The following is a 27,600-nucleotide window of genomic DNA, read 5'->3' on the forward strand; positions in this document are numbered from 1 at the left end:
TCTCCTGGATTTCCTGCCGCTTCCTCCTCCTCCTGCCCTTTAGTTACATTGTATCTCCCTTACTGAAAGGAGCGAGGGCTCTAGGACTCAACTCAAGGAAAAAATGAATGAATACGTGAAAATGGACGTGCCGAGATGTTGGATATATCGTCCTGGAGTATAAGAAATAGCTATTTGAAGAACGTTTTGAGATTTAGATCCTGCGATGCCAGTTTCAGGGCAGTGTTTCCATTTCTGAAAGGGATCTTTAGGAGTGTGATGGCTGCTGGCCTTTCCTTTCTCTAGTTGCTGGATGTGTTTGGAAGTGCACTGCTTTGGGATCATTTTTGGAATTCCGTACACAAATCCAGAGGCATTCCCACCTTTCTCTATGGAATGTACATAAGTGTTCTCTGGATTGGGGTTCGCGAGTGGGGTAAGTGGCGCTGGGATTAATGCATTTCTTTTGTGTGTGTGTGTGTGTGTGGGTAGGGGGTGGTGTTTTATTGGTGCAGATGGAGACTGAAGGTGCTTTAGCCCGTTAGCTTAGCTTAGCTCGGTTGGTTGTCATGGCTCACACATGCTTTGACCACCTTAGCGAGTCATTTCCTCAAGAGCAACGCGGACCAATGCGTTTGAACCGCGCGTTAGGTGCGGCGAATCGAACAACGAGTTCCAGTTTACTCGATTACACCAGTAATATTATTTCTCCCCTGCGCCGAATAAGGAAATACGCGGGTTATGGAGTCAATAAACACTCCGACTGTGCACTGGGTTGTTTATGCTGGAGTTGCAGTTCTCTGTGGAAGAGCACGAGTCTGTTATGAATGTCAAAGGATGTGTGAGTATCAGCAGATTCATAGTGAATCACTGTTTCAAACACAGAACTCCCAACCTTCAGCAGCCACACATCTTCAGAGCAGCCCCCATACACTAACAAAAGGTATTAACATTGCTTTTTAGACAAGGTACCATGGTTATGTCATGGTTTTTGTGGAGAATACCATGATTTTGAACAAGTATTATAGTATTATTTGACGTGACTTGGAGTACTTGAAATGTAAATAATGAATGTCAAAGTACCGTCGTATTAACATCTGATATCATCTTTATTACTCCTCTTATCTGCTTGCTTGATTTTCCCACTGGTTCAGAATAATTGCATCAAGCCATAATTCTGCTTGTTTTATCACTGTGTTGATTGAGTAGAGGCCAAATGTGTTCGCTTTATGATGGGGATTATAAACTCTGTGGCTAATCTTCACTGTTTTACACTCATCCTTGTCAGAAACAGTAGTTATCTTTAAGGTAAATTAAAAAGGATTTGTTGCTGCAGGCTAATGGGAAATACATTTCAATGTCACCATATATAGATGGGAATGGGACATTTTGAAACATTTGTAGTACCATGATTGTTGTAGGTGTACCATTTTACAGGGTTTCTTCGGGTCTTAAACAGATATTAGAAGTCTTAATTTGCCCTTACAGAAAATAAAATATAAAAAGGTCTTAAAGGTGACCTAACACTCACAGTTTCACCCAATCTCATGTTAATCTTGAGTATCTATAAACTAGTATTGCATCCTTTATATCTCGAAAAAGTCTTTAGTTTTATCATAGTTATGAAAGAAAGATCCAGCTTTACGGTTCTTTACGAAGACATCTGAGCTCCTGGAGGGGGGCCATGGGTGGAACTAAAGAGTGACGAGCACTTGAGTGTTAATTGGCAACAAAACAGAGACATTTGATGCAGTTTAACTTACTTTCAGCAGTTCTGAATCATGACCAGGATCATTAATAGCAGGGACCGCTTCATCTTTCAGTATCAAATGATGTGCAAATTCAGCCTCGAACTGGGCCTTGTTTATAAAACGTTCATCAACAAACACACTTGCAAAACACTACCCCGAAAAAACAGTCTGAATCCACTGTTTACGTAACGCTGGGTTCTTCGGGAAGTTGAACAAGGTGATCTTTCCCTTTGGAGACATTCTACCTGAGCGAGTCCCGTGCAGCGCTGCCAAATGAATTGCATTGATGGGCACGCTCTTCTTCTTCGTTGGAGTTTTACGGCAGTTGGCATCCATAGATAGGCACACTCTTGTTCTCATTCTGGATGATGTGTGTGCATGAACACGCTCTTCCGGGAGAAATGCCCATATAAGGAGTTCCACCCTTCATTACGTAACGAGCCACGATCTAAAAAAAAATTCCGAAACTTGCAAGAAATCCAGAAGTGTGTATTTGGCACAGAATTACTCTTATATGTTCAAATTATTATTATTTTTTTTACTTTGGCCTAGGGGTGCTCCGATCACGATCGGCCGATCGTTATGCGCATCTCGTCAGTAAAGCCGGTTTTCTAATCAGCGTTTAATTCCATCAGGTGCGTGATTTCTCATAGAGCAGCTGTTACTCCACAGAGCCGTTGTTAATAGAGAAGATGCGCAAATCACGTTAATTTTCAGCGTTTATTGGCCCATCTTCTCAGTTAACAACGGCTCTGTGTAGTAACAGCTTCTCTATGTGAAATCACGCACCTGATGGAATTAAACGCTGATTAGAGAACCGGCTTTACTGACGAGATGCGCATAAACGATCGGCCGATCGTGATCGGAGCACCCCTACTTTGGCCATGTTTATCATGAGAATCCAGCTCTTTAATAGTGCAAATAACTCTGAATGCATGAATCCACATTAGACCTCCCCTTTAATTTCATAAAGTAATGGCTTTAAAAGTTAAATGCACTGCAATCAACATACATTTAGTTTAAAGGCAAACTGAACATGCAAGGTCTCTTTTTCTGAGAAACTGAACAAGATTAAGTGTAAATTAAGCTGACATTGGCAGATGTTTGCTGATGTTTTAATCATAATCGAAACTTAATTTTGAACAAATTCTCAAAAAACAAGACTTATTTTGTTTTTCATGTAAATGTATCCATTTAGAAATCTTTAGACATTTGCAACTGAAAACAAGACAAAAATACTGATGAAGAACATTACTATTTTCCACTGTGATTAAAAATAAATAATGGAGATCTGCTGGATGTTGTATTTTCAAACCGCGAAGCACTGCTAGTACAAGAAATTTGCTTACTTATTTAATTATCATATTGACTTAAAATAAAATTTTTCATAAATTCTTTTCCCCTTAAATGTTCTTTAATTGGTCTTAAAAAGGGATTTAGTTGTTATTCTCTTCATAAAATCTACATAAACCCTGATATAACTACTATGATATTCTTTGACATACTTGACATTCTTGGCCATGTGAATACATTGGTATGTTAATAACATCTTGGTTTATTCAGTCCCATGGTTCCTAGTTGAACTATTGTGCACTACTAAGTGTATGAGAATGGAACTGAAATGCATTTGCCCTAAAGTATCTATTTAAAGAATCAGCACAGATATCAAATGGCATCAAGCGAAGACAACATTTGGAAAACAGAAAAATCATCGTATATAGCATAAGGAAAATAATCAGCTTTGAGAAGAGAGCCCAGAGTTCATTTGATCTTAGAAAGAAGTGTAATGAAATGAAATGAAGCGTTGATGCTGACATATGCTGAAGATGTTTCAGAAATAATTTAATTAGTCTGAACTTGACTTTCATATATAGAATTTTGTTTACAGTTTTCTCCTTCGGTAACAGATTTTGTTTCTACAGTGTAGCACGCACATTGATATAGGTTGATTATATTGGCCACACATCATCTGCCTTTACGTTGCTGTACTCTGATATTATTAGATGGTAATACTATGGAACTTAATTCCATGAAACCATGTCCAAAAAACATTTATATATTTTTTAAGGGTTTCTTGACACCAAACACAGGCAAATATGTGAACTTCCATATCATCTACTTTCAGTATGATTTGCTTTTATCAGTAGAGTAGAGTACTTGTGTGGAGATGAGTTGGCAGTCAGCCGGAGGGCGAATCTATTACCTGTGTCTCAGACAGGGTTTTTTTTATCCTCACTCTCGCTCTCTTTAGCTGTTTAGTGTCTTGAGATTTGTCTGCAGGCCAGAGCTAGATGTTTACTCTCTATACTTGACACTTAAAAAAGCTTTTGGTTTAGCTTTGGTCTTGACAGCTATGGTTTTTTTTTATGTTTTTTTTTTTTTTTTTTGTTCATATATTGTAGTGCTCCTACCACAAACAAGCTTTGATATTGAAAGTTGTCTGATCCTGTGTTAGGATAGTCCAGAGAAATCAATAGGTCTGAGCAGATGGGAGCGTACAGCTGGAAGAGAGGGATATTGCTGTAGCTCTGTAATGTTTGTGAATGCTTAGAAAGATCTTTACACTTATTATGAATTTACTGTTGTTACCACTCAAGCTATGCACATCATTCAGTTCAGCATTTAATCTTTATTGACGTTACAAGTGGTCTGTTAAGCACTTTTGTTAGATTCTGCCATTAAGTTAACTTTTTTAATGCAGATGAATGTTAATCTGTCAGGATTTTTTTGTGTAACATCAATACGGATGATAATACTTAGGGGTGGGAATCTATGGGTATCTCGCAATTCGATTCGATTACGATTCAGAGGCCCACGATTCGATGCATCATAATGTTATCATACAACCTGTGCATCTATTAGGGGTGGGAATCTTCAGGCACTTCATGATCCGATCCAATTCCGATTCTGGGAATCAAGATCCAAATCCAAAATTATTCTTGATCTACATAAAAAAAAAAAAAATTACTTATTTAAAATAAGTGTTCTTTAAGTGTCCGAAAGTTTACAGACAATAGTTTTTTCCTCAGCATTGTTGCCGTTTGATTATTAATGATTAGATCATAGAAAGTGGCCGCTTTAACAGGCTGCATTCACGCACAGATCTATCAGATGTTTTGTCAGGCTCTGAAAACATAACTGACTGTGTGTACATCAATTTTGTATAAAAGTATTTGAAAATGAAAGTGCATTTAACCGCAACAGAAACTGAGCTTCAGGACAACAAACAAAAGTGCACGTGAACGTCTGTCAGTGTGCGAGCTTCGTGCATCTAATAGTACTGCATTCCAAATGGCATAAATTTAAGCTTATCTAAAATAAAACACGGCGGGTGGAAGCACAGATTGTCAAGATATGTGCACGTGTCTCACAGCGCAAATTATGTGCATTGAATGCACACACGTGCCATATGGGGGAAAAATAAACAAGCTCAGAATCGATTCTGAACATTTCAGAATCATTGAAGAGAGAATCGCGATGCATCAGATAATCGATTTTTTTCTCCCACCCCTAATAATACTAAGAATATTTTGTGAAGTGTGACGCCATTAAGTTTCCTACAGACAGCTTGTCATTAATATGAGTTTGTGTTTTAATATCTCATGTTAGTAGAACTTGATTCTTTCTAAAATCAGTTCCAATAAACTTTTATAATAAATCTGTTCTAAACATCTTATTAGTGTTATCTTTCAGAAATGTAAAAAAAAAATCTCTGTATGGCTTAAAAATGCTTTAAAATGTTTTAGTGAAATATAACTATTTATTACTATTGCTGTATTGTTGCGTCAGTGCTAGGGCTGCACGATAAATCGCATGTGATATTTAATGCGCATCTAGTCAGTAACTTGTTCTGTAATCAGCGGTAAATCTCCATCACATGCGCGCTTTCACATGGCGCAACAGTTACTACACAGAGCCGTTGTTCACTGACAAGCTGCGCTAAACATTTACGAAATATGATTGTGTTTTTGCGCAACTTGTCAGTGAACAACGGCTCTGTGTAGTAAATTCTGCTCCATGTGAAAGTGCATGTGATGGAGATTTACCGCTGATTACAGAACTGACTTTACGAACAAGATATGTATTAAATACCACATGCGATTTATCATGCAGCCCTAATTGGTGCACAAATATAAATTATATCTAATTCTTTCTTGTATAAATGAAGTAAGAAAGAAAGCCTCTTTACACAGATCTGTACTGTATTTTAATTTTTGAATTTAACCTCTCAAATTTACTTGACAACAATGGCTTTTTTTTTCCAAAATAAGTTCCCATTCACTATTTTATGATTTTACAAAAAAAAACAAATATCAATATGCTTATTACATATTGTTATCACAAAACATTCATTCTGTGATGACAAAAGCGTATTGAATAAGCTGTACATCTCCTGGACTTTTAAAGGGATCAGACAGGCTTTTCACATGAAACCCGTGGTGCACAGGTTAGCTACAGATGTTACAAACTGACTTTGACCCCTTTGACTTTTTTTTTCTAGCAGAACATCTGCAGTCTTTAGATCTGCCCACTGTGAAAGAATGATCATCTGGGGGTTATGTAGAGCGTGCATGGTCATCAGATGATGGCTCATCAATGAAGGGGCCAACAATCAATAGAAGGTTTTGTTTCTTGTTCTTGGTGGGCTATTGTCATTTACGAGGCATAGTTACAGAGAATCCCATGTTGCCGTTGCAGTAGAATCCAAATCCTTATTTAAATGGCAATACAATCATGTCCATCAGGACTGTCAATCTAGATTCACTAAATTCAGGAGGATTTTAAAATTTTGTGTGATATGGAAGCTATGATTTTCTTAATATCGATGAAACATTACTGTATGCATTTATTTTGAGATGCGCACTAGGCATTCAAACTAGAAGCACAGTCAATTCATGTGAGATGCTTGATTGGGGAATTTCAGTGTCTGAAACAATATTAGTAGCATTCAGTTCCACACTGTGGCTTTTGTGATGATCACAGACTTGCGAAAACCTAAATGAAAGGCTGATACAAGCTCCAGCTTATTGAACAAAGCCCTCTCCTCGCTGAACTGATCTGCTGTTAAGCTTGGTGAAGCATTTCAAACATGGATAGACTATGAGTTAATCAGATTCTTACAGATTTAGTGTAAGGCTGCGGTTTCATTTTATTAGAAAACTGTGGTCGTTGCTTTCCAGCCCTTGTTTGCAGCCCCGAGCCCCTTAGCCCCTTAGCCCCTGCAGACTTGAGTGTTAATTATTTACACTGTCAGAGGTCAAAGTGCGTGCTCCTTTGACTTGTGTGAGCTTATTTGGATGTATCCTTCCTAAGCAGAGATGACCTGTGAAAAAGAATGGCTGCCTTAATTAGTTTACAGACATCAGGCTTTGAATGAAGCCCAATGTCAACAGACACATGCTCTTAACCAATACTTTGGCACAAAATCTAGGTAAAAATGCTTATAATTTCACACATCCGTGTTCTATTTTGAAGGAAATGGCTTATCTATGGCTTATCTTATGTTATCTAACCCTGCTTGCTAGAGTGTAACATCTAGCTTTTGTTTGCAAGTTTATAGACATTTGTTAATGCCTAAAGTAGTGGTCAAGTGGTAATAGGGTTTTGTATAGGCTGAAAAACCTTAACAATGTTTATTATCTGCTGGCATAATTTTGGAAATGGCAAAAGATGAAAATTCCAATTGGATATCTTAAAATGGCAAGGTAAAGAACAATTACCCTTGGCGTGTGTTTCCTAAATGCAACTATTTTTGCAAGTTCCAATTTTACCAATAGAGATCATCAGTGTAACTAAAAACCATAGTTAGCTAACGATGCTATTTGGAAAATGCACCTCAGGCCAATATGACAGTCCCAATATAGGTTATCACTGTATTAATAAATGAAAAATGTTGTAGTTTAACATACATTTGTGTGTGTGTGTGTGTGTGTGAGAGTACAAAATTCGACATCTTCATAATCACCAAATTATTTTTATGTACTATTTTTATGTACTTTTTTACTGACAGGACTCTGCATATTTGTATCTGAATAAATAGTCATATGAAACAGCATAAATATTTGAGTATTGTTTCTACCATAAGTGTTGGTTTGAAAATCTTTTGCAAATGTTTCTTCACCAGATACCACAGCAACACAAATTATTTACATAAGTTGAAGTGTGGCGTGCAATTTATTTTACTTTACTTGCACTAACAATGTAGTGTTAATCAAGAAAGTACTGAGTAATGTAAGAAAACTACATGCACTTAACATAGGTTAATTTAAGGTTTATGGTTAGAACCTAGTTATCACACAGTTATTGCTATAATATGTACATAGCATATGCATGCATAACAGGACTGTAAAATAAAGTGTTTCTGAAATTTGATTTGGAAAGTACTGTGTAGCTTAAAATAATGGCAAGAAATAGGGCTGCATGATAAATCGAATTGCCATTTACATGTGCTACTCGTCAGTAAAGCAATTAAGTAGTAATTCTCCATCACGTGCAATACACAGAGCTGTAGATCACTGACAAGCTACACAATATCTCGTTTTTAAAGTCGGAGATGAATGGCCTTCAATAATGAACGCGATATTACGTATATTGTGCAGCCCTAGCAAGAAAACAAGCCTTTCTGTTGAGTTTTTCAGATTAACAAGGAAAAAACTGATTTGCATCTGGTTAAGACACTATAACTCTCATGGTTTTATTTTATTCAACTTGTGTACCATGTAAAGAATGTTATGTATACTATTTAACAAATTGAAATGTCATGCTGCATTTTCATCGCTACCCGTTTCATTATCAGACTGCAATTTCAAGCCAGATAATCCCTTTTCTATGTCTCTCCTCTAGGGCAAAATGTGGGTGACTGCGAAGTTGACATCAATACGTTGAGGCTACTGTTCTCCTTCTCCCCACACCCTGGCAGTCTGAGGAATCAGACGTTACTGTGACAAACCTGGGCCGCTGGCACTAAAATGTCCCTAAGTGGTGGCACTGCAGGCGGGAAAGGTGTGGACTCGAATGCGGTGGACACTTACGACAGCGGTGATGAGTGGGATATCGGGGTTGGAAATCTGATTATCGACCTTGACGCTGACCTAGAGAAGGACAAACTCGAGATGTCTGGCACCAAGGACGGAGGGGGAATGGCAGCTCCACCGAGTGCAGTAGCGACTCTGCCAGACAATATCAAGTTTGTGAGCCCAGTGAGCGCCCCTCAGGGCAAAGAGGGCAAATCGAAATCAAAACGCAACAAAAATTCTAAAGACAATAGCAGCAAGTCTCCAGCTGCAGATGGAGCAAAAAAGGACCATCAGGGACGGACCCAAGGGGAGGTTACAGGTGCGACAGGTAGTTCAGGAGGCGGCAACTCTGCTCCTGGCAAAAGTGTCGAGAAGGGCGCCAAGGCCTCCCGTGGTGTGCCCAACAGCAAAAAGGAGAAGGACGTATCGAGCGGGAAAAACAAGAAAGAAAAAAGCGAAAGCGGACCAGTTGCTGTCGTGGCAATTGAGAAGGAGATAGTAGCGAATGCTCAGGCGTTTGGAAGCACACGCAGCACGCCCTTTGACAGTACACAAAATGCAGACATGGCTGTGACAGAGCAGCTTGGGAATAACGCTCTGGAAACTGTTGGAATTGTCTCTCCGTTAGCTATTAAATTAGAGCCAGAGGAGCTTGACGGGGAATGCAGAGCTTTGAAGAAGGTGAAAAATGAAAAGGTAAGCACCTAAGGCTTCTGAATTTGAACCGTTTAGCAGCTAATGGAAATTGTGTTATTGAAGTATTGATAATGGGAGTCAATATTAATGACCTAACGCCTGAATGCAAGTGAGCTATTTCCTCTGCAGTCAGGGTTTCTTTGCATTGCATGTGCCTTCTTATTTACATTTTGCTGCTTTTATGAATCAGATAGTAAAGATGATATTGGAAATTATATGCAGAAGAGTAGTGAACAAACGGAGTAAATGTTGTGAGCCAGATTCAAAATTGCATTATGCAAATAAGCATTATGGTTATTTAACCACCACTAGGTTGTGGCTCTGGCTAGGGCTGCACAATTAATCGAATTTCTAATCGCAGTTATAATTATGGATGCCTCAGTTATTTACACAATTATTCGTTCAAAACGGCAATTAATTGTTCAAAGTCCACTTATGTTATTGTGTGTGCTTAAGATGCTTTTTTCTTTCTACATGTTATCTTAAGGGGTTTTCCCATTATTTTAATATTAGTTTTAGTATAACCCTATTAAACCATTAATATTTTTTTTTTATTATTTTTTTTAAAGAAGAAACCAATCTGATTAACATTTGGTCAACATTTGAGGCTTCATATTATAGAAAAGCACTAAAAGTTTTTCAGTTAGAGTGTTTTCAGCTTGTTAATTTTCATATAAAAATTAGGCATGCAGTTGCATCAAACAATAGTAAACATCATTCAATGTAAATTGTGATAATCGTAATAAATAATTGCTATTACAATTTCAAGGGAATAACCGATAATTATGATTTTGTTGTAATCGTGCAGCCCTGGCTCTGGCATTTAATAAATATATATATATTTTTTTGAAGGATTAAATAAATAATCATAATTTTTTTTTTTTTTTTTTTTTACACAAACTAAGCATTTAAGCAGTATTTTACTAACAGTAATTGTGGGCAATATGCAAAAAAAAATCATATAACGATTTTTTTTATTTATTTTTTTAATATCAGGATTCATGATTTTATCACGTTTATCGCATATTTAATAGGCCTACTGTCCCTTTAAGACCTGCACGCATCTAATATACAGGCACATATATTTTTCTCTCAACTGTTTTCTTTAATTTTAGACACAACCAATCAACTCTACATGTAAACCTTGTGTGTTTTGACCATATTAGCGCAAAAGATAACTTCATGCGCTATTTGACGGGCTTAGCACGCGTGCTTTGGGTGCGGCGCTCAGAAATAGCACAGGTCAGACCAGCGCACGAATGAAACATTTAAAAGCACATGCAAATAATGAGAGAGTAACTCTACCACTGAGTTAACACTGCTGTGAATGCGTCTGGTGTTTTACAGTATATGACGGAGGCGCCAGAACTGCAGCTGACAGAATGTGCGCTGTAGCACCATACTACCATATTTCTTTAAAAGCAGATCTTCGAGACATTTTTTTTATCCTCCACGATCAAAAATCATCATATCGCACACCCCTAACTAACACCATTGCATTATAATTTTTTTTTTATTTTTCTTCCTGTCGTTCAATTTATGAATAGAGGGAAGTTTAGGCCTGGTTTGACTGTCCATGTCACTTAATCCCAGGAGCCAGGGAAAGCGCTCGGACCCTCCTAACCCCACTGGCCTAACCTTTCAGTGGGGGAAGGGCTGGAAGAAGGTTATTTAACTGCATGTATACAAGCTTTTAATCAGAACAGAACAGATTCTCTGCTTCTGGGGTTCATTAAAATTGGGAAGGAAATTCCAATTATCCAGTTTCAGATCTTAAGAAACTGAGTGATGCCATTGTTTGTTTGTCACTTTTACATTGGCCTTTTATCTGTATGAAACCTAATGATGTAACTTTTTGCAAGTGCATACTGTTCGACTAAAAGTACAGCTGTGGATTGTCATATTCATTTCAGGATTATGTGTGCTACTGTTGTGCTTCGTTACGTAGGTTGGCCAACACTGAAATGTCAGTCATGGTAAAGAGCCTACCCTGTGACTTTTAAAAATGGTTTAAAAGCCTATTTGAAGGTCACTCCCTAAGGTTTTTTGTCTTTTTGATGAGAAGCTGTGACAAGATAAATCTGTGGTTGATCAGGTCTGTAACTATAATTTCAGATTGCTAAAGAGTAGCCTAAATGTTATATTGATGACCCAAATGCTTTAAATCAAAGCCAAATCCTGCACTTTCCCCAGATTTCCATAGTGCTCGTCTTTGAAGCAAGTCCGTACAAAATAGATCTTTGCTTCCCGGTGTTTGTTCGAAATCACATGACACTTTAACCTCGTGTCAAGTGGATATTAAGATATTACAATGTTTAAAACTCATAAAATATGATATGATTTGTATAATAAATTGGTACGTATTCTTCATCTGAGATCTAGAACACTGTTTTACATTTTATGTTGTGACAGTTGATTTTACATTGGCATTTCATGTAATTTTGGTTCCTTTAGGCCACTTTTAAGGAAAGACAACTGAATATCATGTACTTTTAATATATTTTATTAACTGTTGACTGACTAATAGATTTTCTCATGTTTTCCACACCTTCATTTTTAGTATCTGCAAAATCCAGTTGGTCAACCAAGGTTTTTTTTTTTTTGTAACAGAGAGGGTGCTGCAAAAAAAATTTTTTGATAACATTTTAAAATGTTCAGTTTTCATTTGACTCATGATGCAGCACGCAAAAGTAATTGATTTAAAGAATACAAGGTACCAAAATGTTAACCATTAAAGCAATGGCAGATCTGAGAAACAAAGCCTTTTCGTGGTGCTTTTCCCTCAGCTTTGTACATCTAGTATGTCTGGATGGGTGTTAAAGCCAGCAGCAAGGGTGGGGGAAGGGAACACGGCTAGCTCGCACTGCTAATTCAGCTCATGAAAGGCTTGAGCAGTGAGAGCAGCTGTCCTCCATTGTCAGCCAGCAAATTTCCAGCATGCCTCATTTCACCTCTCCATGTGAGCAGAGAGAAAGCTAGAGGGCAGAACAGAGGGGGATAAACAAACAGAGACCTATAAATGAGGGAAGGAATGACTAAATGAGAGAAAACTGTTGAATGCCTCAAGTTGCCGCAGTGCTTCCAGACGGAGGTGAGGAGAGATCATGTGTTAAATGCCAGCAGTGAAGTCTGCTTGTAGCTTTCCGAGAGGTTGGAAGGTGCTCTGCTCGGATCTGCTAAGAAAAAAAGGCCACTCGAGGGCTAGGGGAAGAAGAAGGGGGAGCAAATGACCTGGCTAAATGAATGAGGAGGTGGGGGTTGCATTGTAAGTGGATGAAGTCTTTAACTTCCTACACACTAAGGAGCTTGTCAGCTCTCCCGCAGTTCCACTGAGGCAAAAGAGGACTGCTGAAGAAATCAGGGCTGCTGCACAGTTCACATGCTTTCAATAATTAAAGAATAAAGTATTAATTGGGACACAAGACCACCATATCTAAGCCCCTTTCACACTGCCATTCCGGCAAATACAGGGGTAAAGTGTTCCTGTAATTGTTCCCTGGTCGCTAGATTTGGCACTTTCACACTGCCAGTGATGACCCGGTATATGTGCGTGCTTTCACACACAACCCTTGAAGATCCCGTAACGACACGTGACATCAGCGCGTGACGTGTAATGTACGAGTCGACAACACTAGGCACGTTATACTGTCACTGAAGCAAGCAAACGATATCAGCGTCAGCGCGGAAAGTGAGGCACTAACTGATCTCTGCTTCATTACAGTTTGCACATATGTTTTCGTCGCGAATGTTGATCTTCCTTCAAAACAGCCGGTAAAAGAGTCATCACTTCGATACGGAATTAGATCTGGCTTTTGTTCACACAGCGCTCGTTCCGGATCGATTACCGCAATGTTATTATGTCCCCGACCCCGTTTCGATTCGGTAATCAATTCCGGGACGTGGTTGCTTTCACACAGAAGGCGACCAGGCAATGTTACGGGAATATTGCGGGTCCGACGTGCAGTGTGAAAGGGGCTCTAGTGACACCACAACAGTTGAAATGTCGAAATTGCAAAGAATGTGCCATTAATTGTTGGTTCCAAATTTTAGATGAACCACACTTTCAAAAGAAACATTCTGGCCAATGCCAATTAGCTGTTAGTCATCTTCGTTTAATTGTAAAATATTATTTCATATTTTATTAAATTAGTTTAAATTAATAGAAACAAGCATATACATTTAATTGTTCACTATTCAATGCCAATACTGATGTCAATACAAAATCACTAATACTGCTGATTGATCAATATGGTTCCATTATATTGTGCATCTTTAGTAAAACTGTTGCTGCATCAGCCTTGGATTTGTCACAGTTAAAAGAAATGCTGTATAGTACTGTCTGGTTTCGTGGACAATCCTAGCCTGAAGCACACTTTGAGAAATCCACTGCAAACAGTTCATCATGCCGGAATCTTTTGGCATGGATTATGCGTTATGTTAGAGATGCACTAATCCTACTTCGGCTGACTGCTTAGGATGCATATTATGAATCGCGATGTGTTTGTTTAAGGTATGTGGTCTGATCGTTTAAACGGCTCTCACGGTTCAGAATGAGGGTGGCAACTTGCAGTGATTGGCTGTAATATTTGTAGAAAACTTAACATAATGCATAGCATGTGCAGCGCATTGTTTTTCCCAAATGAAAATTATTAAGCCTTCTCCTTTAGCAAAAACAGCTGTTGTATAAAGTAACCCAGTGTTGTGGGGGTAGGCATTGGACCATCTTGAATCTCATTGTAATGGCAGTTCTTTCATTTTGACAAGCACCATACTTTAAGCCCTTGGGCTGCTATAAAAAGTGGAGCATTATTGTTTGATCAAGAAAATCACAAGATTGCATTCTTACATCTTTCATGTGCCGCAGAATGTGTAAATAGATGCCATTCAGTGTTGCTTAGTCTTGTGGTGAGTTTAACATCTTTGTGTACTGGCATTGTGTGTCAAGTTACTCTTGCACTAATGAGGTTAGTGTCGCTGGAAAGATCCTTTTAAGAAGATTAGAGGGTATTGTTGAAGATTTCAGCGACAGAATTGCTTTGTGCAGGAGACAATCCAGGCTGTGTCTAGTGCTGCTTTAGTTTTCAGTTTACACATTTATTCTTATTGGCGTTAAATGTTGCATAAAAGTCAGTTCTGGTAATTATGATGGTGTGATTGAATCTGAAATGTTAAGCTTGTTCCTTTAAAGGGTTCCTATTATGCTCTTTTACAAAGTCTTGATTTTGTTTTGGGGGTGTACTATGTTTTCTTGCTTAGTGGTAGGGCTTGGTGATAAATCGATTTTATCGATTAACTCGAATGTTTAGTTTACATCGATTTGTTGGACTGAAAATTGGTTTTCTTTTTAACATCCGCCGACACTCCAGTCAGCGCTTCCGTAGGTCCAAATTGGTCTAACCCTCCCCCCGTGCGTTTGCCATAGAGACATGCTGCCGGGTGAGAGAGATGTTTCGCCTGACGAAATGAACAAGACCACGGCAGCACAAGAACACCTGCCAAAAAGCAACTTGGATAGTTAGATGCATGATGGGCTAGTATAAAAAAATTAAAATAAATTAAGGTCTTTCCAACTTTAAGGTAATACTGTTTTTTTTTTTTAATCATCTTGTCTCAAATTTGACAGGTAAATGATAAAGAATGATAGGCCCTTTTGTATTGCATTGCATATCAGGGATGACAAATTGATAAAAAGACATGCTAATTGTGACTAGATGTTACTTTTGAATTTTGATACTTTGCGGTAAAAGTGGCTCTCTGATTGACTCTACCCTATCAGTGCAGCTCCCATGAAAAAAATAGTGAAGACCTCTGACAGTCTTACAAACATTTACAAACTGCATCCAGTATGATAAGAATGTTATGTTAGATTTTAATCATGTTATGTAACGTTTTCACTGTTCACAATGGCAGGGCCTGCCATCTTGTCTTTTTGGCTTAGTTTTGACTTTTCAACAATTTCTTTGTCACCTGAATATTGATTTGAAGTGGGGGGTGGGTGTCGATTAAATCGTATTTTTTGTGAAAAAAATCGAAGATTTCTTTTAGGCCAGTCCTACTTAGTGGTTCGAAAAATGCACTTTTTCATAGGACTACACGATAAATCACATGTGATATTTAATACGCATCTTGTCAGTAAAGCCGGTTCTGTAATCAGTGGTAAATCTCCATCACCTGCGCGATTTCACATGGATCAGCATTAACTACACAGAGCCGTTTTTCAATGACAAGCTGCGCAAAATATGATCGTTATTTTGCGCATGGAGCAGCAGTACTTAACACACATTTTACAAGATTAGATGTTTTGTCAGTGGTGCTCAAAATCTTCAAATCATTGCCATCGTCCTCAGTCATCTCTCCTAGTTTGTTTATTTGGTAAGTTAAATTTGATGAACTGTAATATAACAGCAAGCCGTAAGCAAACCTTTTCTGTGCCTTTCTCAATATGGATTCAAACTTCGCGCACACCCCCACCCGCTGAAAAAATAACTGCATTTACTATGTACAGATAAGTGCAACAGTAATATGTATTATGTTTATTTCAGAAATTTAAAAGTTAATGTAAAGATGCATTGCTGTCAATTTGTATTGTTATTTATGAATTACTTTACTTACTACAAAACATGAAGCACTTCTTCCTCGTAGTCTTGTTTGATGGACTCAACCAAGCACTCTAACCACGACCTGGCCCCAACTCGCCCAAAAAAGTATCAAAATATATAAGCGCTGAGGTTAATGAGTCCCCCTCCCCCACAGAGTCTCAGTTACTCATTATATCATGTAATGCTATGGATGTTTTATGTGGATAGAACGTGTGGTGAAGTATGTTTTGCTGCTTCAGGGGTGCAGAGTGCACATGTGAGATGAAAGGCTCATATACCCATAATCCCATGTTCCCATAATCATGCATCTGTAATATTGTTTGTAACAAATAAAAACATGAAAAACAAATTTATTTAATAAACGAGTTTTAACACAATTTGAGTTGAATTACTAAGATAAATTAACTTTTCCCCGACATTCTAATTTATTGAGAAGCACCTGTATATTGTCTCTATTGTATTTGTTTGTGCTGTTAGATTATTTGTTCTGAGTTTCTATTATTTATTTATTTTGCCTATATGACTGTATTTTTATCCCTAAGCGCATAGCACATACTGAATCATAATGAAACCATGACACTAAAACTATACAAGCCAAACAATTAGTATGTTACACCTTTGCAACTCTAGTATCTACTGTTAAGATGTATTACTATGAGTACCTTAAAAAAATGTGTAACGTATAATTAAAAGACATTGCTTTAGGAGTTGTTGCTTAGTGAAAAATTGGGTTTCACAATGCAGCCTTAAATTAGAGATGTGCCCTGTATTCGGTAATGCAGTGTATCACGATAATGAACATGCATGATATTGTTATCGTGGGCACTTCAAAATATTTTGAATAAGTATTCATTACACATTATTTCGATTTTTGAATGCATTTAAATGTTTAGTTCTTTTTGTTATAAGACAAAAGTTAATTAAACCACTTATACTGTATTATGACAACAATTTTTTGCAACTAAATTTCAGTATCGTGATAATACCATATACAATTAATCACAATTAATCACAACTAGAAGATTTGATACCGTTATACAGCGCTCTAAACTTTGACTAAAACTAGGGATGCAGCGATACCATTTTTTCTGAACCTGATACTGAAAATATCGGAGTATCTGCCGATACCGATCCAATCAGATACCAGCACAGTTTTTATTTTTTAAACAATGTAGAATTTCTATACTTCTCTGTGTTGACCTGATCATCACTCTTTTGTGTTAAACACAATCTATTACATACAAATAACTTCATTTGAATGAAAAATAACAAATGAAAAAATATATAATCATAATCGATGACAAATAATATTATAAATAAGGTTAGTAGATAAAGATGATCAGACTCTGAGGGAGTGTCAGACATGTTAAAATAGTGAATAACTTAAGTAATTTGTGGATTAATGCCTACTGGAGATGCGAACCATTTCAAATGATTCAGTATGATTTTGTTACTTCCCGCATATGTCTAGGGGTAAATGTGGACGCAACAAAAGTAAAATATTTTAAAGAGCGTTGCTCTGAGTCCTGCCACAGCACCACAAGTAACAAGTTGTCCAGAAATTTTTTTTATTACTTTACAGCTCGTGGAACAAGTACAAAAAAAGTAAAGGAAGCATTAACTTCTGGAGAGGATAAGGCCAAAACAACAAACAAAACAAGCTAACTGGAATTAATGACCTGTAACTATACTAACAAAGAAAAAAGAAAACAAATACAGGTTTATACCCTAGCTCCCTTCCTAGCCCAAAAACAGGAGAAAACAGCGTTAAACAGAAATGGCATCCACCTTCCTACAGCTTCCAAATCAAAAATAACAAAACACAAGTAGGCAAACATTAAAGTGGCCGCTAAAAGAGATGTTAATAATAGCAGCTACAAACTAACTAAAATAACAAAAGGTAAGTATTAAAGAATATCACAGTGAATAAAGAAACAAAACTACTACAATACCCAAAGCAGAACACTAAGCAGCTCAACAACCACCAACTGAGACAACAGGCTGGGCAGAACAAAGGCAACGCTCTGGAGAAAGCTCTTGGGGAAACGTTCTCTCCTCTCTGGTAGCTGGATCTCTGCTTTTATTCGGACTCTCTCTTGATTGGTAAGCAGGTACAGCTGGAAGCAATCAACTACCTGCCAGGCAGTTGGAGGAGAAATCATGAAAAAACACGGAAAGAAACACATTAAAAGAATATAAATCAATGAAGACTTCGTCTCCGGACGTAACAATTTGGTGAACTGGTTCAACCAGTTCACTAAGAAGAACCGGTTAAATCCAACAATTAGTTTGTGATCCGAACATCACTAGTACAAAGGGAAGAGATATTGATGCGTAGTGTATTAAATCTATGCGTTAGTTTATTGAGCCTTTGTTTGAACAGTTTTAAACCTGACTTACTGTGCGCTCTTGAAGAGAGTTTCATCGTTTTGACTGTAGTAACAAGGGTTGGGTATCGTTTGAATTTGAACGATTCCAATTTCGATTCCTTGTTTCGATTCAGGTTCCTAACGATTCTCTATTCCTATTCTTTTAAGAGGCAGTGCCAAAAAAAAGTTTAGGATATTTTAAATGATCTATCTAACCAACTGTCTTTCTGAAGGAAATAGTCTGACCTTTTTCATCAATTTTAATTCTATGAACTTTTTACTTTTTTTAAATTGTATTTATTATTTTTTACTTATTTAGAGCGACGACAGACTCTGAAATTACCATGAGCATCACGCGCACTTCCGTGTGTGTGATGAATGAAGATGCGCTTCTGCGCCATTCATTAATGAAGACACGCAGAACATGCAGGATTCATATTTAAATAGACTTTTACGGCTTAATATTTACAGATATTAGTCCATATCGCTATTGATGTAAGTGCAATGACCAACTTTTGATTAAATTATTTCTAAATTTGGCAAATTCTGTGACTATCCTCGTTAAACATTAAATTCCGTTTTTATGATTGGATTCCGCGATTCCGTCCGCATTTTCTGCATCGCGGAAATCATAGGGTCCTACAATAAGAAACAACCTGTAAAACCCAGTATAGATTAGCAGCAGAAACTAGGAATCGAAATGTAAACTTTTGAACGATCCGGGAAAATGCAAAGCTAGTCCCGGTTCCAATCGATACTCTATACCCAAGCCTAGTAGTAACCGAACGCAGGATGCAGTTTGATTGCTGAACGGAGGATGACAGACACCCGCAGCGAGAGAAGAGTTTGTGTGAACTTGAATTTAATGACTTTAATATTAATCTGTACCTCACATTGAACTATGGAACAGCTTCAGAACACTTGAAATGTGTCCACCAAAACGTGTTGGTGCTTTATAATGTTGTTGTGCCTTTCGTGGAGCTCAACAATAACACAGAATAGTATACGCACAATATTGGATTTTGGATCAGTCTCGTCTGACCAATACCCGATCCACAGAAAATGCCAGTGTCGGAGCCAATACGGATATGGACCATAAATATTTCATTGCGAGTGAAGTTTTTGCTTTGGTAGCCACTGGTGACTAGGCCTATGTATTTACAAGTTATCACTTACAAACGGCCTGTGCCCGTCCACTGCCTACGCCACGGTACAGCTTTATAGTATTATGATGGGCTAATAAAGGTTCTAACTTCAGACTAACACAGTTTGTTGTCTATTTTAATGTCTGTGTTTGTTTTTCCCTCACGACTATAAAAGCTCAGAAGAGCATTCAGACTGTGGCTGCTCAACTGCTAACAGTTGTGGGCTTTACTCCAAAACTGTGAGCTTGGTTTCATCATAAGAGTCTATAAATATCCGATCAAAGGAGGTGATTTTAGAAGACATGGCCATTGTGTTTACAGCGTCTGGCCATAACCAGTTTTGTGCCAATCTTATCTGTGATGTCAATATAACCAGTTGTAAGGATCCATACGCACTGATAAAAATATTTTATGTGTAAATCATGTTCGCCTGGTTAGCCACTCCATGTTGTACCTAACTGCAGCTGATTGATGATGTTTTAATATGCCTAGTTTCAGTGTGTTTTTTTCTGATATTGTGAGTTTCTGTAGAGAAGGTTACACTGATTACTGCCGTAGTTATTAATTAATCACTTGCCCTTCCCCTTGGTCTTTAAAGGTGTAAGTCTGCACAGCGTTTTCAGTGTTAATTTAGTCCCCCTACTGCGACCTTCTCAGATTTTTTGTGTGATATCATGATTCATGTTTAAGTTACCTTATTTAACCTTTTTTTTTCTCTCTGGGTGGAAAACAAAACTGTTATTTTGCAGAATGCCAATTTTCTTACATATGTTCCATGGAAGAAAAGAAAACATGGAAACACATGGAAATAATTAAATGTTGTTTCTTTTGGGGTGAACCGTCCCTTTAAATGTATTAGCTGTTTGTATTGACTTTCACATGTGGATAGGGCCCCTTAAAAGGGTTTGTTCCAAAGGAGCAGAAGATCTGTACTATAGATGATGCTGATAAGAATATTGATCTTAAGCATGTGTGGTGCATTATTATAGCGGACCGTTCTCATGCCAATAATTGCCCTTATTGATTAGAGACGATGTGAAAGGTTTGTTTTGAGACTAAATGCTGAATTTCTAAAGATTATTAATGACTTATTCTTATGCTCATCCTCATCACCAGATTCTAGGCTGTAGTACACAAGTTTTTAGAAACAATTGGCTTTTTAGGGTTTAGCAAAAATTTAGTTTTGAAGACGTAATGTAAACACAAATGAAAACATGTACCACAACATCAAGGCATTTCTGAATCTGATTGGGAAGGTAGCAGGATTCAGGCATTTACATGACTACAGTTTTCAGTCTGATTGAGCCCTCAGTCTGATTACAAACAGATTAAATAATTGCATTTAAATGCAGCTATTCAAAATTCAAGTTCAAAATTCATTTTAGAGAAAATGTCAAAATTGTATACTTTTTTATAGGATGATACTTTGAAGATGGTGAAGTGGTTCTAGAAAGATGATCTGACGGTCACTTTATTAGAAACAGCTGTACAATCTATAGACTACATGCCCTTGTTTGAATGATGGCTGCTGCAGGAGAGTAAAAACAACTTCATTTCACTGGGTGTGCACTATAACGGTAGCCATAGTGTTAAAGATGATGTCTCTAGATAATAACGTAGACTTATACCTAGGAGACAAAAATTTTAGCTTGACTTTTGCTTGTACTTTGGCTTGGCAATATTTCTGTATCTCAGAATGCAATGTCTCTGTCTCTAAACTCTAAAAAAAGAAGAAAAAAATGTGTGGTAAACTTTCATTCAATGAAATCTTCAGTTTCACCATGGGAGGATGGCTGGGGTTTTTCACTGATCATATCACGAGATGCGATCCCTGTGGGATTTGCCTCCTGTAGGGAAACTTTGCACTGTTTTCATCACTATGGGAGCATGACGAATTGTAGGTCTTGTGATAATACTGCATTCTACAGTTTAAAACTTAAAAAGTAGAGTCATTTCAGAAACTAAGCCTAAATTAGAATTAAGTATGAATTGAAAGCTTAAATTTCTGTAAAGCTTGATAAACCTTTTAGTAATCCAATTTATGTATAATTTAATTAAAAAGGACAGTTTTGGGTGATGCAGAGGAGACAAATTGTTGAATAAAGTCATTATTTTAGTTTTCTTTATGCACAAAGTATTCTAATAACTTTGTTAAACTGTGGTTGAACCTCTGACGTCACATGGATTATTTTAATGATCTCCTTGCTATGTTTCTGAGCCTTGATTGTGTAAGGACCCTTGCTGTCAATGGGAGGGTCAGAGAGCTCTCGGAATGCATCAGAAATATCTTAATTTGTGTTCTGAAGATGAATGAAGGTCTTGTGGGTTTGGAACAACATGAGGGTGAGTAATTCATTTTTGGGTGAGCTATCCCTTTAAGATTTGTCAGTCTGGTGGACTCAGAATGTGTTCTGTTTGTTTAATGTTTTTTAATTGTTGATTTATGGTAATGTGTATCAAACTGACATTCTAGTGCTAGTGACAGCCTAGCTCATTTAAATAAAAAATGTGTTGCAAACTCTCTATTGTTTTATTCTCTAGCTGCACTATATTATTACTACCAATTTATGTTAAATTGACTAACTTAAACTGACATTCTTCTAAGCATGCAAAAAAAAAAAAAACTATTAATTTGGTTTATTTTGATTTTGTTATTAATGGAGAGGCTGTCATTCACAACAGTTCTCCAACAGTTTCAGCTTTAGTATCATTTATCAAATTTCAAGTGACCCTTCAGCAAATGTCTGCACTATTATGTGAGAACCATTGCCTTAAGTACAAAATTCTGTTTTGCTGTTTTGCAAGCTGTTTTGCATGACATTTATACACAACATATATATTTTTAACATTTATAATAGCGTCTTGAGAGCCAGCTCAGAATAAAGGTTTGTGGGTGACTAGATGTTTTTCCCATTGTAGTCATCAGTCAACATCTTTTGTTCAGTTTACTACACCCAAGTTCAGCTCAGAGGTCAGAGAATTGTGAAAAAGCTGTTCCTCCCATGGGTCTGTATATATGTTGTATCTGTTAGATGGAGTACCACCCACATAGAGTCTTTCCTCTGTTTAGAGGAAGCAGCAGAATGCATTACTTCCATAAATAGTTGGCTTGTGGTTCTCCAGGGAAATCTAGCAGCATGAAAAACAACTTGTCTTGTAAGTGGGTATATAAAACATTTGTTTTGGTTCTGTCAAAGTGCTCTATTGTACTCTGGGAATTTGTAATAAGATGTTTATTCTGTGTATCCTAGTGACATAATTCCAGTTCCTAAATCATTTTTTGACTTGTTTTACTTCAATCTCATCACAACTCTTGAGATCTGAGCTCATAAAATGAATAGAAGATAACGTTTTTTCTGAAAATCGTAAACTCTCACCACATCTCAAATGGTGTATTGTGTTTGAAAGCATTCTGTTGTCGAAATTATGGTTTTTAAAATGACACTTTAAACATACCTTGTCTTGCACAGGCTGATTTTATTGAAGGGTTTGCACTGATGTCATAGAAATTTTTTTTTTACTTCCCCAAAGAAACTTTGAGTAAACATTTTTTAAAATAAATTTTCCCTTATTTGGATAACTTTTGAATAATCTTAAAAACACTTTTCCACTATAAAGAATCTTCACTTTTATAAGTGAAGAGGTTTTTCGGAGTTCCACAGAAGAACCATTTTAGGTTCACCAAAGAACCTTTAAGTGAACAGTGCTCTTAAAAGAACAATGTTTTTTTTATTGTCTGAAGAGCATTTAAGAAACTTTTCCACTGTAAAGAACTTTTAGTTAAGTTAAAGTTCTTCATGGAAACATAAATCCCATTTTATAAAAACCTTTATTTTTAGCATTTTATGTATTTTTAAACAACTTAAAAAAATTTATTTTTTTTTTACTGGTGGCAAAATTGTTTGAGATGGAAATTATGCATGGCAACGACTTGCATTGTTTTTGAAAACATATAATTTACACAGTAAATTTAATTGTTTCTGTTTAACTTTTGGATTATCGTAGTTGTAAATATAATGCAATGTATTTCATATTTCTATTATGGATATTTTATAGTTGAAGATTAAAAGTTTAACGTGACTTAATAAAGGATAACAAATGGAAAAGGATCATAACAATGGGCATTTAGGAAAATAAATTATAAATAGACTTGTTTTTCTCCAGGATTGTGGGCCAAAGTTCTAGTTCATGTTTCTGAAGCGCTGGATGTTGATTTTGGCACCCAGCACCGAGTCGTGTTGCACTTTTGCATTTGTTGTGAAAATGTGTATGACCAAGCAGAGTGTTAAAGAGGCTGTGTTTCTGAGCTGATTTCCTCTCAAACCAGCCTTTTCCAGAGAGGGTGACCTTGAAAAGAATGTGGATTATTATTGTAATAGATACTGTTGTTAGTGAATGACTCACACCAGGAGGTGCTATTATGGAGGAGGGGAAAGAATTTGCTCTGCTCCCCCCTCCTCCACGTCTGTTTTACTCTTTATCACTCTCATTCTCTGATCTGTTACATATTATTAGTGCTTGGCTTGACATCTGGATCTTTTTTTTTCTTCTTTTTTTTTTGGTTTTCCAGCCTCCCTTTTTGCATTTAAGAAAAGAAAACGAGTTGTGGTTTGACAGAGCACTCAAAACAACGTGAAATTAGCTGGATCTCCTGTGTCTGGAACAAGCAAGCTGAATTTTTACTCACAGAAAACGTTGCCACTAGATGACAAGATCGTAAAGCATGTGTGCTGTCTGTTATTCTAACAGTCCTGAAAGGTTCCACATCATCAGACGCTTAGAATGAACTGCAGTCCTTTTAAGAAACTGATCTTCAGCCTTTTTGGGTTAATATTTAGATTTATGTATTAGCTGGATTTCATAGTTAAATTAATGAATAAGGTAGTCAATGGTTGTATGAATCTGTACAAAATGTGAAATTTTTTGTTTTTTTTAGGATTAGATGATGTAAAAACTGACCTAAAAATTACCTAGTGATTAATTTGCCTATTCCATAGTTTGTGGAGTAGTGGTTGACCGATATTGTGTTTTTTGTTGTTGTTGTTGTTGTTGTTTTTTTTTTTTTTGACAGCCGATACCGATATCTTGGAAAGCGGGAGGCCGATAGCTGATATAAACCTTTAATATACAATTTATTTATTTATTTTTACATTTTTTAATACTATTTAAGAAATGTTTAATCGTTTGACAATGGATTAAAAAATAAATGTGCAAAATAAACACTTTAGATGACAATGTATTTTTCATGAATAAATATTTAATAAAAATATAATTAAAAATGAAGTAAACACTTTAACCAACAGGGCACTCAGTATTTGGGAAGTTTGTGTGCATTGGGAATCATATTTTTCAAAAAAAGCCAGGGTAACACTAATTTTACACACAGCAAAAGTGAAAATGAAATGAATATGACAGTGGGCAAATGCATAAAGTGCAGCATAATTTGAAAATTCACAAGTTTATAGTAGGGCTGTGCAAAAAATCGAATGCGATTTTCATGCACATCTCATCAGTAAAGATGCTCCTGTAATTAGAAGTATATCTCCAGCACGTGCGTTCAGTTCAGGGTTGCCAGGTTTTCACAACAGATCCTGCCCAGTTTTTTCTCAAAACTAGTCCAAAACTAGCCCAATCGCGTTCCCAGGAGGTTCCCCGATAGAAAATTGCTTTCCGGGATTAAAATGTAAGTTATGGCATGGTTGCCTTGGTAAATTTCGCATTTTAGGGGCTAAATATCATGTTATTTGTATTGGGGTCGCTTCGACCCGCGAACATGAAAAACAACCACAGACTCGGCAACACTGGTTGGCATTTACTACACAGAGCCGTAATTCACTGACAATCTACACAAAATCGATTTTAAAATCGGTGGCGATTCTTTGTCGATTTTGAAAGCGATTTTGTGTTCGTTGTCGGTAGACTACAGCTCTGTGTAGTAACTGCCGCTCCACCTGAACCAGTGTTGCCAAGTCTGCGAATGTTTTTCATGTCTGCGGTTGAAGCAACCCCAATACCAGTAACGTGATATTTAGCCCCTAAAATCCGAATTTTACCAAGACAACCATGCCAAAAAACAAAACGTATATTTTAACCACGGGAAGCAATTTTTTTTTATCTGGGAACCTCCTGGAATCGCGATTAGTTTTGGACTAGTTTTGAGAAGCAACAGGGCAGGATTTGTTGTGAAAACCTGGCAACCCTGATCTGAACACACGTGCTGGAGATAATACTTATAATTAAAGGAGCGTCTATACTGATGAGATGTGCATGAAAATCGCATTAGATTTTTTGCACAGTCCTAGTTTATTGTTTAAAGCATTCAATTCACACGGACTGACCGTCACGCAGAGAACACGCGATCATGCTGGATAAAAATGCACACTTCACAAGATCTCACAGCTGGATTCGACTTAGTTATCAAGGTTTGTGATACTAAATGTTCATTAGTCATTCAAAGGTTTGTTTAAATGATACAAATGCATATTTGCTTAATGCTGGCGGCAAACTAGAAAGTATTATAATTAGGGGTGTGCCGGTTTCAGAATTGGTGATGACGGTTATGACGTGAGTCAAATGTGACGGTTCATAACATAACCGTCGGGGGGGTCCAAGTCAATTGGTTGTTCTTGGAGATAGCGGGTTAACTCCGTGTCAGCGCGCGCTCTGATCGGTAAAGGGGCAGAGATTTCAGACCTCCGTTTATTAAGGAGATCTGTCACAAAACTCATCATTCGCGCCAACGTTTTTTGAGCAAATTTCAAAGCCGCACCCGCCCGCCATCCGCTGATTGTTTTGGGGTTTATGGCGATTCAATGCTTTGCTGATGCCAGCCGCAAAAAAAAAGCCATTGCCATTTGCCCATTAGCTCCGCCCACTACCGGAGAAACTGGTATGTCTTCTGCTTGTTCGAAAATGAATATGAATATTTCTAAATTTAATCCATTATTTTGACAGGAGAAGACAACAAAGAATAGTTTACATATAAGGTGTTGTTTAAGCGTGGTAAGACTCTCGCTCTCTCTCTCTTTGCATGTGTGAGAAACAGCACTATCAGTTATAAAGTGACGGTGAGTCATGCGCCTTCACAAAGAGTTTACAGAGTGTCAAATACAGGTGCGCTGTGTGTCCATTGAGATGAGCTGAAAAGTTCAGATCGCTTGAAGGAGAGAGAACTCTGAAGCTCAGATGCTGAAATTAATGCAAGCGTCATGCGCTTCAGTCTATGTAGTAAACAAACCTGCACGTCTCTGCCATTCATTAATTCACACAGAGACGCGCAGAACACGGATTTATATTTTAAACAACTTTTTCGGCTTAACATTTACAGATACTGGTCCATATGGAGATTTGATTTGATTATTTTATGCTAACTTTGGCAAATTCCATGACTGTCCATATTAAAATGCAAGTTTCATTTTCATGACTGGATTTCGAGATTCCGTCCTCATTTTTTGGTTCATGGAAATCATAGAGCAAATTTCAAAGCCGCACCCGCCCGCCATCCGCTGCTTGTTTTGCGGTCTATGGCGATGCAATGCTTTGCTGATGCGAGCCACAAAAAAAAGCCATTGTCTTTTCTAGAAAGGATGCATCAAAGATATTTAATGCTAATGTATGAGGCATAGGCCTACGCTGAGTTTCATTTATGATGAGATGCGCTCTAGTTCACAGTGCAGTGCAAGCGGTGCGCTGGTGCTTCCAAGTCACGGTTATCATTGTCTGCTTTACTTGCTTTTTATTTATTAAAATACATGCAATTGGTTGATGAAACATTTATTAAAATTAAGATAAAATTTGTACAAAACGAAATTCGTTTTTAAGAAAGGTTTTCTACAAAGCAAAATTTTATGAAGTGGTAAATATCATGTCTGACGATTTACAAAACTTCATTAAGTGGTAAAAACCATGTCTCCCGATATATTGCGCATCTTATGATCTTATCTAAAAAATGAAAATAATTTTTGATAAAAAATGTTTGTAAAAAATATTTTAATGACATGTTTTGGCGGTTATAGAGTTCTAATGACGGTGTTCAACTATAACCG

General features: G+C 37.1%; 1 protein-coding gene across 3 annotated transcripts in view; it reads left to right on the top strand.

The window, feature by feature from the left end:
- znf609b (zinc finger protein 609b) overlaps positions 1 to 27,600 on the top strand; it is a 59,748-nt gene continuing 32,148 nt past the window's right edge. Inside the window, exons 1-2 of one of the 3 annotated variants that reach the window (XM_052560975.1) lie at positions 1 to 415; positions 8,574 to 9,442. In XM_052560975.1, coding sequence (XP_052416935.1) covers positions 8,699 to 9,442 — 744 coding nt within the window. In that variant the 5' untranslated portion in view covers positions 1 to 415; positions 8,574 to 8,698. Of the gene's footprint in view, positions 416 to 8,573; positions 9,443 to 22,689; positions 22,712 to 27,600 lie in introns of those variants that run through there. The other 2 variants (XM_052560976.1, XM_052560977.1) reach the window with 2 other exon arrangements.

Source organism: Carassius gibelio, chromosome B7 (genome assembly GCF_023724105.1).
Source record: "Carassius gibelio isolate Cgi1373 ecotype wild population from Czech Republic chromosome B7, carGib1.2-hapl.c, whole genome shotgun sequence".
NCBI lineage: Eukaryota > Metazoa > Chordata > Actinopteri > Cypriniformes > Cyprinidae > Carassius > Carassius gibelio.